The 18,107-nt window shown below is 42.4% G+C and overlaps 1 protein-coding gene across 1 annotated transcript in view; it reads right to left on the bottom strand.

Moving 5' to 3' along the window:
- Positions 1-18,107, bottom strand: part of LOC126210745 (kinesin-like protein KIF12) — a gene marked incomplete at its 3' end in the record, with an annotated part of 623,286 nt that overhangs the window by 365,471 nt on the left and 239,708 nt on the right. Inside the window, exon 3 of the mRNA XM_049940000.1 lies at positions 13,995-14,087. Coding sequence (XP_049795957.1) covers positions 13,995-14,087 — 93 coding nt within the window. The remainder of the gene's footprint in view (positions 1-13,994; positions 14,088-18,107) is intronic.

Here is an 18,107-nt window from a genome sequence, read left to right on the forward strand (position 1 = left end):
GTGTGGCAGATATGATACGCGAGTTGGGATGGAAGTCATGAAAGCAAAGACGTTTTTCGTCGCGGCGAGATCTATTTACGAAATTTCAGTCACCAACTTTCTCTTCCGAATGCGAAAATATTTTGTTGAGCCCAACATAGGTAGGAATGATCATCAAAATAAAATAAGAGAAATCAGAGCTCGAACAGAAAGGTTTAGGTGTTCGTTTTTCCCGCGCTGTTCGGGAGCGGAATGGTAGGGAGATAGTATGATTGTGGTTCGATGAACCGTCTGCCAAGCACTTAAATGTTAATTTCTGAGTAATTATGTAGATGTAGATGTAGATTATTGTGTTCAGAATTTCGTATCTCTGCATCATTTTTTTACCAGTAACTGTGAAATCGGCTGTATAAAAGTCATAAGTAGAACTTTTTCCAAGTCATTGTAGTATGCGAAATTACTCGTATTTGCAATTTTGTTTACTGTGTGATTGATATGCGTGGTACTGCTGTCTTGCATATTGTGTCGCTCCTTGTCATACACGTATCTAATACCCTTATCTCATTCATACCCTAGTTAAAAAAACAACAAAACGTTGCCACTGCTTGGCGATTGGTCTGTCTAATATTTAGATATAGATAACTTATACTGTCATGTTATAAATGTAATCATACGTATTTTCGACTCCAGTTCATCAAGGTTCGCTCATATCTACAGAAGATCTAGCTGATTAGCACCACGAAGAGTTTGGAGTTCCTTAAGGTTCATACCAGAAAGGTAGTTCTGACGTTGCACTTGATAATGAGAGCAAGAATTAAGAAAGATTAAGACACCTTATTATGACCTGTCATCCAAGACAAAACTTTCGACAACTTAAAATGGTGTACGATGTCTGAAATTCTCAGAAAATAGGTACAAGCTGTAGAGAAAAATGTGTAATCTACAACACGTACAAGAATCAAAACGGAAATAGAAGAATAGAAGACGAAGAGAAGAATGGTCCGATCGGATAGGGCATAAGGCAATGACGCATCCTTTCTCCCTTACTGTTCAGCCAATAAATCGGAAAAACAATGGCGGAAACTATAAAAAAGATTCAGTAGTGGGATTAAAATTCAAGATGAGAGGTGTCTAATAATAAGAAAGTCTGGTGAACTGCAATCATCTCTGAAAATTACGGAACATGTTGAATAAAATGAACAGTGTAACGGGCACAGGAAATGAACTGAGTGTAAACCAAAGAACGACAAAAAAATAGAGAGCAGCAGAAATGAAATTAGTGATAAGCTTAACACCAACGCTGGGAACCACTAAGTAGAGAAAGTGAAGGAATTCTGCTACCTTGGACGCAAATTAACACTTGATGGACAAGCAAAGAAGGATGTAAGAAAAACACTAGTACAGACAAAGAAGACATTCATCGATAAAAGAGGTCAACTAATATTGAAAAATGGCCTCAATTTTTGGAAGAATGGACGTGCTATCATGAGATGCAGAGTTTGACACAGAGAAAGGATTTCATGGTGGGCCACATCAAGCTATTCAGAAAATTGATGATTCAAAAAAAGTGGAGTATAAGTGTTAAGGCCAGAAATGGAGGTGGCAGCGAGAGAGAAATGAGACTTACAATATTGGAACGCTGGAAGGGTTAGATGTCTTGGGGGAAGGGGTAGGGTGGGGGGTAATTGTGAAGAAGCAAATGCTATGTGTCATGGATAGAGGAAATTTCTTGGGTGGACGGGATTATCTACTGGACCTACTGGGACAGTCAGTCTGAGTTAAGAGGTGATTTGGATCCGCCTTATGGGTAATACATTGGATGGGACTTACCGTAGATTTGGCGTTTAGGAAGAGACTAAAGACTAGGGTTGTATCTGAAGAGACAGTGGGACTCCTTACAGTGAGCACCAGTGAAAGCGTTGTAGCTGATTTTCGAAAGGTGATCGTTGTATGTGATAAGCTTAAGGGAGCGGTAGGCTTCAGAGACGTTTTGGGATGACGGTTTCTTTTAACGTATTATAGCCCCATTGTACAGAATACGGTCGACTGTATCTGAGTATTCCAAAATGCTCTAATGAGGTAGGTTGAGCCGGCATCATTTCCGATTCTGCAAGATTTACATATGTTTCGGTAGAGACAGAAACTTACCTCTGCTTCTTTTAATCAGTAGTGATGTTTGGAAGTTTTTAAGAAGGAAAGTATGTAACACTAGAATTGTATCTCTAGTGCCTGTACCTGGCCTAAAGCCAACCTGATCGTCGTCTAACGGGTACAGATCCTCAACTTCCTTTTCCATTCTGCTACGCGTTGTGTTTGTCAGGGACTGGGTTGTATGAGATGTTAAGCTGATCGCACGATAGTTTTAGCTCTTATTTGGCATTGTTTTCTTCGGTATTATGTAGATGATACTTTTCCGAAAGTATGTTGGTGTGTCTCCAGTCTTACAGATCCTACACCCTCACTTGATTAATCGTTTCATTGTCACTTCCCCCATTTATTTTAGAAACTCTGCAAAAATGACTCCAATTTCTTCTTCTATCAGATCAACAGACTGTTTCTCCCCATCGTGATGGCCTTCAGCGTGCCCTTTCCATATATCAGATCTCTCTTCTGCACTCTTGATCTTAACACTTTTGCTTTTAATTTCACTGAAGGTATTTATGTCTTCTCTGTACATAAAATCAGCCCTGTCAATCAACATTTCTTTTTCGATTTCTGCACATCTTACCTGCAGCCATTTCATCTTGACTTCCTTGAACTTCCTGTTTATTTTATTTTTGATAGATTAATATCACTGTCTTCCCGTTTTTCGCAGAACACTTTTGTATTCCCTTCTTTTATCGATGAAATGAAGTACTTCTCCTGTTACTCGGCGTTTGTTCGCTGTTACCTTCCTTGTAGCTATATTTGTCTGTCCAGCTGTGATTGCCTTTTTAGAGCTATCCATTTTTCATCAGCATAACTGCTCGTTATAGTATTGGTTAACGCAGCATCTACAAAATTTCATCAGCACATCATCGCTCTCTGTACTTCAGTATCCCACTCATTTCCACACTGGTTGTTCCGAACGATTCACGCAAACTTCAGCCCACTCTTCATGTTCCTGGGGAAGGCTTACAATTCAGTACTTGATTTCGGAATCCCCCTTGTAACCACGACGCTGTGGCACAGCAAACGGTAGGAGTGGAAGTGACTGGGATTGTGTGGGCGAGAAACACTTGATAAGTTTTCAGCACATTTATTAACAACACAATTTAATAAATCAGAGCGCATGAGTAAAAGGAAGCCACAAGGAAATCGACCAGTACTAAATCCACAGTTACTCTTTAACTTAATATCTGGCGTAATATCTGCCAAATGGAAAGCTTTCTGCCCCTCAAATAATATTAGCTTTACAGTAACACGGAGGGCACAAAACAATTGAAAACCGTATCGCTAATAACTAATCAAGCTGCAAGATATGTCAAGAAAAATAAGGCAGCAAGGTTCCAGCTCAGGACACAATATCCAAAATTAAACCAACGTAAGTCGGCACACCAAGCGCCAAAACTAATACAGATAAAACTAATAAACAAGAGAAATAGTAGATAATTAAGGCACACTAAATCAGGCTCCTCAACGCTGGCCGCAAGACGTAGTAAATCTGAACAGTAATTCAACCAAGGCCATAAATCTCGAAATCAGGAAAATAAACAGTTAAGCACAATTGACAATATTATAAGGGCCACCCTTAGGGTATTTAATTCGTATAAAATCTCCTCCTATTTGACTTATTTCAGATAATAACCCTAGGCCTTGCAGCGGCCCTGCCGTTATGGCAAAATGTTAAGTTGGTGCGTAAGTTCGTAGTGTTTTTGTTTTACGTATTGGTATTCTAGTTGCTATGGGTTTATTTATCGATTGTCATTTTTTATTTGCAGTTCACTATTGCCATTTTGAGTTTAGATTTTGTCATTTGGAGTTAGCGAGTTGAGCTGTCAACGCTAGAAAATGGAGTGCTAAGTGGAGAAATCGGAACATTTCCGACATATTCTTCTGTTTGAGGTGAACAGAGGGGTGATAGCAGCGGATGTAGCCATAAACATTTGCACCGTGCGTGAGGATAATGCCACTGGATAGAGCACAGCAAGAAAACAGTTTTTTCGTTTTACGGAGGATCGTCTTGACATTAGTGACTCTCCACGTTCAGGGAGATCTTCGGGATTCGATAAGGATCGTTTAAACGGATAAATGCACAATCAAAGGCGTCAGTGTACTCTAGAACTGGCAGATGTGACGAACTATAATCAATCAAGCAACGTACGACATTTGCATGCAACGAGAAAGGTTCAAAATTCAGGTGTGTGGGTACCGCATACTCTGAGCTAAAATCACGGAAATCAGCAGGTGCATCTGCGCTTGCTCGTCATCGACTGGCTCGTGAACAACACCGACCATTCCTATCCTGTGTCGTTACTGGTAATGAGAAATGGTGTCTATCCGCTAACATAAGGAAAAGAAAGAAACTCCCCGTACAAAGGCCTACACGCGTCCACGAATCATCATGTTATGCATCTGGTGGACCGGCGACGGTGAAGTGTACTACGAATTGCTTCGGGTGTTGATATTTACTGTCAGCAAAGTAACTAGCTCAGGTGAAACTGAAACACAGCCAGACACAGATGTTTACACATCAGCGTCCAACCGAGCAGAAGTAGCACAACATTACTCCTGCGCACTGCCTTCCGAAAGCAGACACTGCAGCTAATAACATTTGACTGCGTCTCGTCACCACCATCTTCTTTCGAGCCGCGATTCCAGGGTCCGTCCACTTGCCTAGAACAGAAACCGATGTCTCATATTGATAATAAATCACTGCTAGCTCAGGCTAAAACTCCACCATCACTGCCTGCACTGCTGGCCACGAGAACCTGCCACTCGCGTCTTGTACAGCCGACTCCCATCTCAGTTGCTCGTTTGTTGCTCCGCCTCCTCAACGGCTGTCTGCATACTGTCCTTGTGTCCATTGAAGCTCCATTAGCTTGCTGTCCCCATGATGACAGGTGCCACTCCATCCTCCATAAAGACGAGTCCTCTATCACAGGCTGCGAGCAGTCAACGGCCCTCGTCTTCTCAGGTGCCACCTCCCTGAACCAACCACTCCCGGACGTAAACAAGCCGGCTGGTGCATCAGTCCTCGCCCGCCACTGCAAGCGACGTCTAGTCCTGCTGCAGTTCCCAACTGTCCCTGGTACTGGCAGGTGTTGTTGCCACTTCCTTGTCCCACACGAGACTGCTCTACTCTGTCCCTGATGATCGCTCGTAGTCTCACCACAGCACGGCGCTTCGCTATTTTGCAGTTACGCTCGCACTATGTCGTGACAGGAACGTACCACGAACGCTGACAACAGCTAACAAATGGAGCAGGACTTGAATTGTACCTTGAAAGGCCAGTTCACGGCACATTATAATCCAGCTGGAATATTCCCGTGGCTTTAGGCTGTGATTTTTGAACGATATATTCGGTATTGCTAGCTGAATTAGCTCACTCCTCATTCTTACTGCCTTGCCCGTAATCACCCATAACTCTGTCTTCTATTCCTTCTCCTACTGCTTTCTTTCTTTCTTTTGCTTGTGCCTTTTTCCCGCAATGACGCAGGGTCGGCAGGGTTAGTCGGACTTGGCGAGGTTAATTTACGGGGTGGCCGGATGCCCTTCCTGCCGCCATCCCGTACCCCCGGGGACGGCATTAGTGTACCCCAACTGTCTGCGTCCAGTGTAATCCATGGAATAGTGCGAATGTGTTCGAATGTCTGCGAGCAGTGTAACTGAGGCGGGACGTGAGGACCAGCCCGGTATTCACCTAGTGGGATGCGGAAAAACGCCTAAAAACCACATCCAGGATGGCGGGCACACCGGCCTCCGTCGTTAAGCCGCCGGGCGGATTCAAAAATTGGTTCAAATGGCTCTGAGCACTATGGGACTTAACTTCTGAGGTCATCAGTCCCCTAGAACTTAGAACTACTTAAACCTAACTAACCTACGGACATCACACACATCCATGCCCGAGGCAGGATTCGAACCTGCGCCCGTAGCGGTAGCGCGGTGCCAGACTGAAGCCCATAGAATCGCTCGGCCTCTCCGTCCGGCCGGGTGGATTCGATCCGGGGCCGGCGCGCCTACTCGAGTCCAGGAAGCAGCGCATTAGCGCTCTCGGCTAACCTGGCGGGTCATTTCTTCTCCTACTACAACATTCCAATTCTAACGAATCACTTCAGTGTCAGGAGAATTCGTACACTTTAATGTATTTGGCAACAATTTTAAAGCCCTCCTCTTCCAATTCGTTTACAGTGTATAATCCATTTATCGCAACTGATTGCACGTCATTACGTTGTTTCTTGAATGGTGGTGAACACATTAGAAAAGAATTCCTATCAGCAGTTTTATTCTTCATTATAACTACAGTATAACCTTCCAACGGGCATTTATCATATAAGAGGAGATATTTATACGTTTTTCTTGCTTTTTCTGGTACGAAATTCTATTTCATCACATGTTAAACGCCGGTCTCTGCTGCTGAGTTTGTAGTCACTGCGAGACACATCTATTAGACTCCAGGTTCAGTTATATGTTGCCAGCAGCTGCTACTAGATCGAATTAACATCGTCTAAAACTACAATATATATCCACGTAGCATCGTTGTCAATGAAAAAATAGTGTAATGCAATGTATCTGGTACACAGGGTGATTCAACTGCCCCTACTGCTGTCGTTTTATGCAACCTGCAATGTTATATCGGGCCTTCGAAAACCAGGCGGGTGATTTTGATATTCTTTCGCTCGCTACGCGCAAATTATTAGCGCCACAGAAAAATCGAGCAGAATCCTTTCGTAGGACTTTTAATGAAGTTAAATTTGGCATTGGGCTACATTTTCACTGGAGGCCACGGTTTTCGAGTTATTCAAAAAAATGTACAAAAATGGTCTTCAAACGCACGTCCTCCCCAACACTCATCTCTCACTAGCCAGGGTTTCTAGTGCGTTTTTCGTGGCACTCCCTCGTACCACTCCACAAAAATTTCCGGCTACTCGAACTACTCCCGATATTCGACATTTTTTACTCTCCGTTGATTGGGCTATTACGCCACCAGCGTAGTCGACTATTTCGTTAGGATTATTAAATGAAATATGCCCGTAAGGGCAGTAAAAGAAAAACGACTTTAGTAAACGTTGCACTAAAAGTAATTACTTTGACTGTTCAAGCCAAACTTAATCATCTTCTAAGTACAGTAGTTTCGTTGTCAGAAGGGCTGACGAATGCAACCATTTAATTCTTCATTTTATGCTGTTAAAATTCACAAAACTGTGAGTTAAAATTTACACAAAAGTCGATTTTGCGGTTTGTAAGTGTTAGACTGAGGCGGTGGCGTAATAAGACCACTCCATGAAGACCAAGAAAGGTCGAATGTGGAAATAATTCGTGCAGTCGCAAATTTTTATACAGTGGGTTTGCCATGAAGAACATACTAGAAATCCTGACCGATGAGTACTGATACTGGGGGACGGGGTGCGTTTGAAGGTCAATTTCGTACGTTTTTCTTGAATAACACGAAAACTACGGCCTCTAGCGAAAACATATACCGGTACAAAATTTAACTAATTTCAGTTTCATACAGAAAAGGTCCCGTTCATTTCGTCTTTACGTCTAATAGTTTACGCGTAGCAAGTGAGAGAATATGAAGATCTCGCTCATGATCCTTGACGGCCAGATATTGTTTCTTTATGCGAAATCCGTCATTGTCTATTACCGTGTACTCCATATTGTGTAAAAAAAAAGACTTTTAATTTTCCTTGACTTCTTATCTCCTGCTTCCCAGGACTGGTGCATTTAAGGTAATTTTTCGTGTAGCCATATCGTTAAAAACTGATATAGACAGACAGCGAATTTGCCAATATCGGAACTCAAAAAAATGGTTCAAATGGCTCTGAGCACTATGGGACTTAACGGCTGTGGTCATCAGTCCCCTAGAACTTAGAACTGCTTAAACCTAACTAACCTAAGGACATCACACACATCCATGCCCGAGGCAGGATTCGAACCTGCGACCGTAGCAGTCGCGCGGTTCCGGACTGAGCGCCTGAACCGCTAGACATATCGGAACTAAAGCGTAATTTTAACATCTGTAACTTTATTACTGGGAAGTTACCTGTGGAGTAAGCGTTTTGTGCCATCCTTTATAATTGTATGCAAATGTAAATGTGGTCATAGAATCTAGTGTTTCTTTAAATAATTACGACATAAAATCATAAAGATCTTACATTTGTTCGAAACCAGAAATAAATGCACAGAAACGTAATTTTTAACTAATTTCCTAACAATTTTTTATTACACCGCTTGATCTTTATGCAGCACTTGGCACAGATGACCGCCCTTTCAACGAAATGCAAATGATTTTACATTCCGCAGAAAATAACCGTAGGAAATCACTCAGGACAAATGTTCTAATGGGGTTTTCAGATAGGGAAATAGATTGTTTCACTCTATACAGAGAGATTCTCGTTAATGTTTTAAACAAAAAAAAATAAATAAATAAAACCAAAGCTATGCAGATGGTGCTGACCTATGACACAAGTAATTTAATACAAGACACAAGGGGCCCCAAATGTCGGGAAATACCCCGCAAGTGGTCGACAAATGTTGAACACGTAACGTCGCCAGATGACGCACCTCGCAGGACGTGCAACGATTTGGCTTGTCAGTCCTACCTTCTCCAGTTGTGGGCAGTGTTACAGATCTCTCCGCCATGCTACTCTTTCAAACACCATTTTTAAATGTACACGCTACAAAATTATTATAACCAAGCAAAATCTGTTTTTATTTTGTGTATCTTTCCTTTTGTTCTTTCTATTTATGTTTACAGACTTTATTTAATAAAGAACAGGAACGTCTTTTACCGGTAGCGATGCAGTTTAGAAGGTCATACTCAATTACTTGCGACGCAATGTGATAGGCTTTTGTTGTACTGTACTTCGCAACAAATTAGGGGGGACCGCGAGATCGGTAAGTAAAATAACGAATATTGTCTCAATGTAGGTCCGCCCCGACAGCTGAGTGGTCAGCGCGGCGGTCTGTCAGGCCAAGGGACCCGGTTTCGATTTCCGGCTGGGTCGGAGATTTTCTCCCCTCAGGGAATGGGTGTTGTGTTGTCCTCATTATCATTTCATCAGTGGAAGGCAATGGAAAACCAATACTGGAATCACTTACCTAGACGCTCATGCGCTGGACCTCTCTGACGAGGCTTCCCCCATGACAAGACCTGCCATAAGGCAGAACACAAATTTAAGTTAGTTATCTCAACCGCAGTACAAAAAAATACTCCCTGCTAGATACATGATCGAACCGTGAGCCCCAAGCGCTAATGTCGCGTCCGTAGGCCTTGGGCCACATTGACGTGAATACTTGATTTGCTTTGGGATGATTACGTGTAAGGGACCGATAGATTCCACTGCTGCACATGAGGCGACGTACGTCATCTGGCGACGTCACGTATTCAACGTTTGTCATCCACTTCTGGAGTATTTCTCGACATTTGCGGCCCTATGTGTCTTATATAAAATTACTTGTCTCGGCGTCATCTACGTTGCTTTGGCGGTTTTCAAACATTTATAAGAATCACTGTGCATACTGAAATCCATAAGTAAAGATACGATTTGTTACTAAAGTATATCTCGATGTAACTCCACTTGGAACCACTACGCAGCGATTCGATACGATACCGGAGACATTCAGCTAAACAGAAAGCAAGACACGTTTTAATCATGTTGTTGTTGTTGTTGTGGTCTTCAGTCCTGAGACTGGTTTGATGCAGCTCTCCATGCTACTCTATCCTGTGCAAGCTTCTTCATCTCCCAGTACCCACCGCAACCCCCATCCTCCTGAATCTGCTTAGTGTATTGATCTCTTGGTCTCCCTCTACGATTTTTACCCTCCACGCTGCCCTCCAATGCTAAATTTGTGATCCCTTGATGCCTCAAAACATGTCCTACCAACCGATCCCTTCTTCTAGTTAAGTTGTGCCACAAACTTCTCTTCTCCCCAATCCTATTCAATACCTCCTCATTAGTTACGTGATCTACCCACCTTATCTTCAGCATTCTTCTGTAGCACCACATTTCGAAAGCTTCTATTCTCTTCTTGTCCAAACTGGTTATCGTCCATGTTTCACTTCCATACATGGCTACACTCCATACAAATACTTTCAGAAACGACTTCCTGACACTTAAATCTATACTCGATGTTAACAAATTTCTCTTCTTCAGAAACGATTTCCTTGCCATTGCCAGTCTACATTTTATATCCTCTCTACTTCGACCATCATCAGTTATTTTACTCCCTAAATAGCAAAACTCCTTTACTACTTTAAGTGTCTCATTTCCTAATCTAATCCCCTCAGCATCACCCGATTTAATTTTACTACATTCCATTATCCTCGTTTTGCTTTTGTTGATGTTCATCTTATATCCTCCTTTCAAGATACTGTCCATTCCGTTCAACTGCTCTTCCAAGTCCTTTGCTGTCTCTGACAGAATTACAATGTCATCGGCGAACCTCAAAGTTTTTACTTCTTCTCCATGAATTTTAATACCTACTCCGAATTTTTCTTTTGTTTCCTTTACTGCTTGCTCAATATACAGATTGAATAACATCGGGGAGAGGCTACAACCCTGTCTCACTCTTTTCCCAACCACTGCTTCCCTTTCATGCCCCTCGACTCTTATAACTGCCATCTGGTTTCTGTACAAATTGTAAATAGCCTTTCGCTCCCTGTATTTTACCCCTGCCACCTTCAGAATTTGGAAGAGAGTATTCCAGTTAACGTTGTCAAAAGCTTTCTCCAAGTCTACAAACGCTAGAAACGTAGGTTTGCCTTTTCTTAATCTTTCTTCTAAGATGAGTCGTAAGGTTAGTATTGCCTCACGTGTTCCGACATTTCTACGGAATCCAAACTGATCTTCCCCGAGGTCCGCTTCTACCAGTTTTTCCATTCGTCTGTAAAGAATTCGCGTTAGTATTTTGCAGCTGTGACTTATTAAACTGATAGTTCGGTAATTTTCACATCTGTCAACACCTGCTTTCTTTGGTATTGGAATTATTATATTCTTCTTGAAGTCTGTGGGTATTTCGCCTGTCTCATACATCTTGCTCACCAGTTGGTAGAGTTTTGTCATGACTGGCTCTCCCAAGGCCATCAGTATTTCTAATGGAATGTTGTCTACTCCCGGGGCCTTGTTTCGACTCAGGTCTTTCAGTGCTCTGTCAAACTCTTCACGCAGTATCTTATCTCCCATTTCATCTTCATCTACATCCTCTTCCATTTCCATTATACTGTCCTCAAGTACATCGCCCTTGTATAAACCCTCTATATACTCCTTCCACCTTTCTGCCTTCCCTTCTTTGCTTAGAACTGGGTTGCCATCTGAGCTCTTGATATTCATACAAGTGGTTCTCTTCTCTCCAAAGGTCTCTTTAATTTTCCTGTAGGCAGTATCTATCTTACCCCTAGTGAGACAAGCCTCTACATCCTTACATTTGTCCTCTAGCCATCCCTGCTTAGCCATTTTGCACTTTCTGTCGATCTCATTTTTGAGACGTTTGTATTCCCTTTCGCCTGCTTCATTTACTGCATTTTTATATTTTCTCCTTTCATCAATTAAATTCAATATTTCTTCTGTTACCCAAGGATTTCTATTAGCCCTCGTCTTTTTACCTACTTGATCGTCTGCTGCCTTCACTACTTCATCCCTCAGAGCTACCCATTCTTCTTCTACTGTATTTCTTTTCCCCATTCCTGTCAATTGTTCCCTTATGCTCTCCCTGAAACTCTCTACAACCTCTGGTTCTTTCAGTTTATCCAGGTCCCATCTCCTTAAATTCCCACCTTTTTGCAGTTTCTTCAGTTTCAATCTGCGGTTCATAACCAATAGATTGTGGTCAGAATCCACATCTGCCCCTGGAAATGTCTTACAATTTAAAACCTTTTAATCATGTATCTTATTTAATTCCATTTGAAACTGCAATTTTATGATATTCTTGATATCAAGGACGCGTTAGAAATGCACGTCGCTGCAAGCTTAAAAAATATAATGTGCAATTAATCTTATACTGAATGACTTTAATACCGATTTTTTATGAATATCACATTGCACTACGAGATTTAAATCAATAATATTACGAAGATTTTCTCTTTTCGGAATTCTCATTGCACTTCGAGATTCCGATAAACAATAATTTGACGATTTTGTGAAAGTAATAAAGAGCGGAGTACTTTGATTCCTACTACTCCATTCCAGCAATATACGACGTTTCTCGGTCCTACATGGATAATTATGTTTAACATGTACGTGGAATACTGAACAACGCAAGTAATTATTTCGAGTGACGATTGCTAGAATAGACTCTGCTAGCTTTCAATTAACTGAGACAATACTTTTAACCGTGTATTTTTCTTCTGAGGTTCCGTGAAACTGAAGCCCTTGGACTTTGATTCTGAGAGGCGGGACGTAAGTAAAATACGTGCATGTGAATGCTGGCTGCATCAGACGAATTTTTATTTTGGATTGAGCTGAACAGTTCACACGTATGTGACAGTGATTACTATTTCTAGCGGCATACGGTGGCGCCAAAGATAATCTGAGTTATCACACAATCACCCATGATTATTAGATTTTCATTTGACTTCACATATTGAAACACTTGGTCAATGTCTGCAAATTCTTTCTCTATCTCATCTGCTGCTTGTGGCGCTAGTATGCGTACCTGAACTATTGTCGGTGACGTTAGTTTGCTGTAAATTCTGTTGAGAATAATCCTATCAATCAACTCTTCACAATAACACAATCTCTACACTGCCTTCCTATTTGTGACGAATAATGCGAATTCTGGTAAAATCATCCCTATATAAAGCAGCGTCTAATGTATATATAAAAGACAATGTCCTTATTGACTGACTCATGATCGCTCAGTCCAAACCGTTAAGGATAGACGCTTCAAATTTGGAGAGGCTGTGAATCGTATATTTCAGGCATCGTTTACGAAGAGATTGTTCGAAATTCCACTCCTAAAGGTCTGAAATAGGGGATGAAAAGCTTTTTGAAAATGGCTTTATTAAGGCAGTTTTCAAGCTGGAACTACGAAAATTGGTATTTGGTTTCTCAGTCAGAAATAAAGAAATGCATGTTTCAGCATTTTTAGAAATTTAACCACTAACTGGATGAACAGTAGGTGAAATTTTTTTAATAAGTCACTATTAAAGAACTATAATGCGTTTTTAATGAAATTTGGTATTTGACTTTTCATTTCGAAACAAAGACATACGTGTTTCACTGTTTTTGTAAATTCAGCCCCTAAGGGGTGAAGTAGGGGATAAAAATTTTAAAGAAAATAATTCGTTGTCTCAAAAAGTTTTTAAATCTAAGTATATGAAAGTGGTATTTCGGTTTTCAGTTAGATATAAAGAAATATGTGTTAGAGAATGAAAGTTCCTATGGAAATATCACCACAAGAACGCAAAAGGCACGATTAACAAAAACTTTGGACGCAAGATACAAGAATCACGTTTTGGTCAGAAGTACATTCGGAAAAGATCATGCTTTTATGGCCTTAATTAACGTGAAAAATCTAGAAAGTTTTGCAGTTTGTGAAAAACATAAATATATATAAGGAGAACAGTCAACAGCAACAAGCGCCACTCGGTGTGTACTGAAGTGTGTAGAGACAGGTACCTGCAGTAGAGTCCCGACGATGAACGTTGCCACGTCGATGGTCGCAGTCTTATGCTAGCAGTGTACGCGAGCGAACTGCAGGCGCTGAGCTAGTATAAGACTGCGACCATCGACGCCCCAACGTTCATCGTCGGGACTCGACTGCAGGTACCTGCCTCACACACTTCAGTACATACAGAGTTGACTGTCCTCCCTCACGTCAGTCGAAATGCCGTCCTAAGAATCCACGAACAGGGGCCAGTAAGCGGGACTTACCGCACGACGACGTTGATGTTGTCCTCTGGAGTGGAGGGCGACCTCAGCGACCCGGTGGCGCTCACCTCCAGCAGGTCCGAGCTGGAGCTGCTCCTACAACATCAAACACCGGGCACTCACCGACACAGCACGTCAAATTGTTCTCACAAGCGGTCTGCAAATTTTACAATGAACATTCATTTGTGTAGAAACTAAGACTACTGCAACTATTCAGGCAGAATGTTGCGCCACCACTATTCTGAATAGGTATTTATTTATACAGACTCTTAATTTATAGAAGACTGCGGTTGATTTACTAGAATTTTCAGTTAAACTGCCTATTTGCTTCTGTCTCGAGTTCTTCGGCCGACGTTAGTCTAGTGATTTTACTGACGTTTCACCAGCACGAGTGGCTGGCATTGTCAAAGTTTCCTCCCCCATTGTCGGTGGTGAACTGGAGCCGAGCTCGCGGGCGCAGACTATATGCACCTGACGCGCCAACGTCCGAGGGCTTCTCCGCGGTCATTTCCGGTGCGGTTCTCCTCTTGCTACCTGCGACGGTTGTTCGCTGCAGTACGGGAAGTCAGGATCCGTTTACCTTAAGGCTTTCTTCTTTCTTGTTGAAGCTATTCCCGTGTTTGTGTATTTCTACATCTTCCCTGAACAAGCGTCAGGTGCATATAGTCTGCGGCCGCGAGCTCGGCTCCAGTTCACCACCGACAATGGGAGGTGAAACTTTGACAATGCCAGCCACTCGTGCTGGCGGAACGTCAGTAAAATCACTAGACTAACGTCGGCCGAAGAACCCGAGACAGAAGCAAATAGGCAGTTTGTCAACAAATGGCCACGAAAGCCTTAACAATTTTGCATATTGAGTTCCTCAGTAATTTAGGGTGATGGCACTGGATGATGCATTGGATGATGTTTGGCACTCAAACCACAACGCAATAAAGGCATAAACTTTCTGTTTTTTTTATCTGGAAAGTCACAGTATACTCAACATAAGGGCATTGCCACATATAAAAATAACGAAAATGTGTAGAGATTTGTGACAGGTTGGCCATTGCTTTTCCATTTGGATCCCGTTTTCTTGTCGAAGGAAATGAATGCATATTAATCGGATATTGGCAAGTATTCGCTTGATGTGGGATTGTAGTTACGAAGGGAACGGTGCAGGTTATCGTGGCTGCGGCTGTTTCAGCAGCGCACGCCAAACATTAGTCAGACGAACAACGCAGCGCAATAATTTAAGTAGTCACTGAACGGGATGAATATTCAAACCTGGCAAAACAGCCAGGAAACATATTTTTATTGAACACAGTGTTTACAGACGGTACAAAGTAGAGGAACTGGTAAGAACAGTAGTCAGTCACGAAATGTTCCTCAGATGACATACCGATCGAGCTGATATATGTAATACAACGAGCAGTGACATCATGTTCCCGACTTTTTCGGGCACAGTTCTGCCATATGAAATACATGCCTAACACCTACGAGTCACTACTCCCCATCTCCAGCTCCATGCACTCACACCCGTGCTTGATGTACTGGGACGACTCAACTAGAATAATTAATCAACTCATTGCTGTGGTGACAGTTGCCATTTCATCCCATCCTGCGCTGATACTGCCCTCTCTACTAGTCTAATACTTTTTTTTTTTACATATTTCACACTTTCTCTAACCCTTCAACTTCCTAACTATACCGCTTCTTCCATTGTCAATTCAGCAACTCCTTAAATCCTTGGCAAATGTCGTACCAACTAATCTCTATTTCACATAACGCTTTTCCATGCACTGTTTTGTTGTCCGGATGATCACCGTTTTCGTAAGAGAGGAATACGTTTCACAGTCCTGCTTTAGCAAACAGTTCATATCTTCATTTATTTATCTATCTTGCAATATTAGAGCCATAGGGCCTCTGTTATATCTGCCAGGTGTTCTACATGTACTGATTAGCCGGAACATTGTTAGCCGGCATGTCCGCCTTTCACACGGATGACAGCGACGACGCGTATTGGCATGGAAGCAGTGAGGGCTTGGTAGGTCGCTGGAGGGAGCTGGCACCACATCTGCACATGCAAGTCACCTGATTCCCATAAATTCCGGGCAGGGGGCGATGAGTTCTGATGCCACATTCAATTGCATTTCATCATTCCATATTCCATGTGTGTTCGATCGGTTTCAGATCTAGTGATCTGTGGGGAAGGGGGAGGGGGTGGGGGTTGCAGCACAGCAATTGGAATCCGCCACTGTGTTCCTCGAACCATTCAATCACATTCCTGACCTTGTCACACGGCGCATTATCTTCTTGAAAAATGCCACTGCTGTCGGGTAAGATGACCGTCACGAGGCGGTGCACATGATCTGCAACAAGTGTACGATACTCCTTGGCGTCATGGGTGCCTTGTACGAGCTCCCCCGGACCCATGGATGCCCTCTTGTGTGATCCCCAGAGCATAATGGAACCGCCGCCAGCTTGTCCCCCGTCCCGCAGTACAGGTGTCAAGGAGCTGGTCCCCTGGAAGATGACGGATTCGCGGCTTCCCATCGGCATTAGAAGAGGTATCGAGATTCATCAAACCATGCAACGCTGTGCTACTGCTCCAAAGTCCAGTGCCGATGGTCTCGTGCTCATTTCAGTCGTAGTTGTCGATGTCGTGGTGTTAGCATTGATACATGCGAAGGCCCATCGTTAGGAGTGTTTGGTGTACTGTTTGTTCAGACCCACACCCACTTGTACTCTGCCCAGCATTAAAGTCTGATGTTAGCTCCGGCATTGTTTGCCACCTGTCCTGTTTTAACAGCCAGCCCAGCCTACGACGTCCGACATCTGTAACATCAGTTGGAGCCCAACTCCACGACATCTGGACGTGGTTTCACCTTCGTTTGGCTACGTGTTGACACTCGCCACAGCACTTCTCGAACACGCGACAAGTCGTGCACTTTCTGACACACTCGTGACGAGTAACATTGGTTACCAATTATGATAATAAAAATTTGGGCAAAAAAGATATTATGAAACGATTTACTGGGGTGCATCTGCACTCATGAGCCGATGAAGTAGGCAGGCCTGTAACAAATGATCGACTGGAAAAAATACACCTTTGATATCTAGGAATTGGTGAAACATGGCACCTGTGTGAAAAGGGTAAAAGGCAGACATTTCAAACAATGATCTCATTCAGTTGCAGTGTATAATTTGAAAAACTGAAGTATGACTATACAGAAGTTATAGTGACTAATAGAGTTTCTCTTCTCAAATAAAATGTTAGATACCGAGAAAGATTTTGTCAAGCTTCAGTTAAAGCAAGAGTCTGCACTAAAGCTCGACTGCCAATGAGAAGTGTGAACATGACTTACAGAGGGTAATTGCGCGATTACGCTACAGACTTTCATGAATGATGAAGATGGGTTAATGTATCAGTTTGAAGTAAAGAGCCATGATCCCGAAACGACCGAGTTGGAAGTTATAAGTGAAAATCGTTCTGATACATTTGATATTGGACCTCTTCTACTGTAAAATCTTTTCTTTCCATTTTTTGAGGGGAGGTGGTATAGACCAAAACTAGAAAAAATGTTGAGTAAATTTGGGCTCTAAAGTGCATACCTTAAGAGCTATCAGCGCATGTCGCTCTTTGCTACTGTGAAACATCTATTCTAGTGAACAAGTACTCATAGCTCTCAAGGCATTCATTTTAGCGCCCAAGTCAACTAGACGATTTTTTCATATTTTGGTTCATACTACCTCCTCTCTAAAAATGAAAAGCAAAAATCTTGTTGTAGAAGAGGTTCTCAGTCAAACATATCAGAACGATTTTCGTTTGCAACTATTGATTCGGCCGTTTCCGGGCCAGGGTATCTTAAACTGATACATTCGCTATTCTCCGACATCGCTGGAAGTTTGTAACATCATCACGGAATCACTCTGTATATGAAGGTGATAAGAAAAAGCAAACAATTTAAAATTACAACGACGTAGAATTTCTCACACACCGTGTGCTAGATCTGAAGGACAGAAATCAGAATTGACAAGCAGCTATATCGACATTCTCGTGGTAATTTTTTGAGTTATCAGTCTTCTGACTGGTTTGGTGTAGCCCACCATGAATTCCTCTCTTGCGTCAATCTATTC

Source organism: Schistocerca nitens, chromosome 1 (assembly GCF_023898315.1).
Source record: "Schistocerca nitens isolate TAMUIC-IGC-003100 chromosome 1, iqSchNite1.1, whole genome shotgun sequence".
NCBI classification, from domain to species: Eukaryota; Metazoa; Arthropoda; class Insecta; order Orthoptera; family Acrididae; genus Schistocerca; species Schistocerca nitens.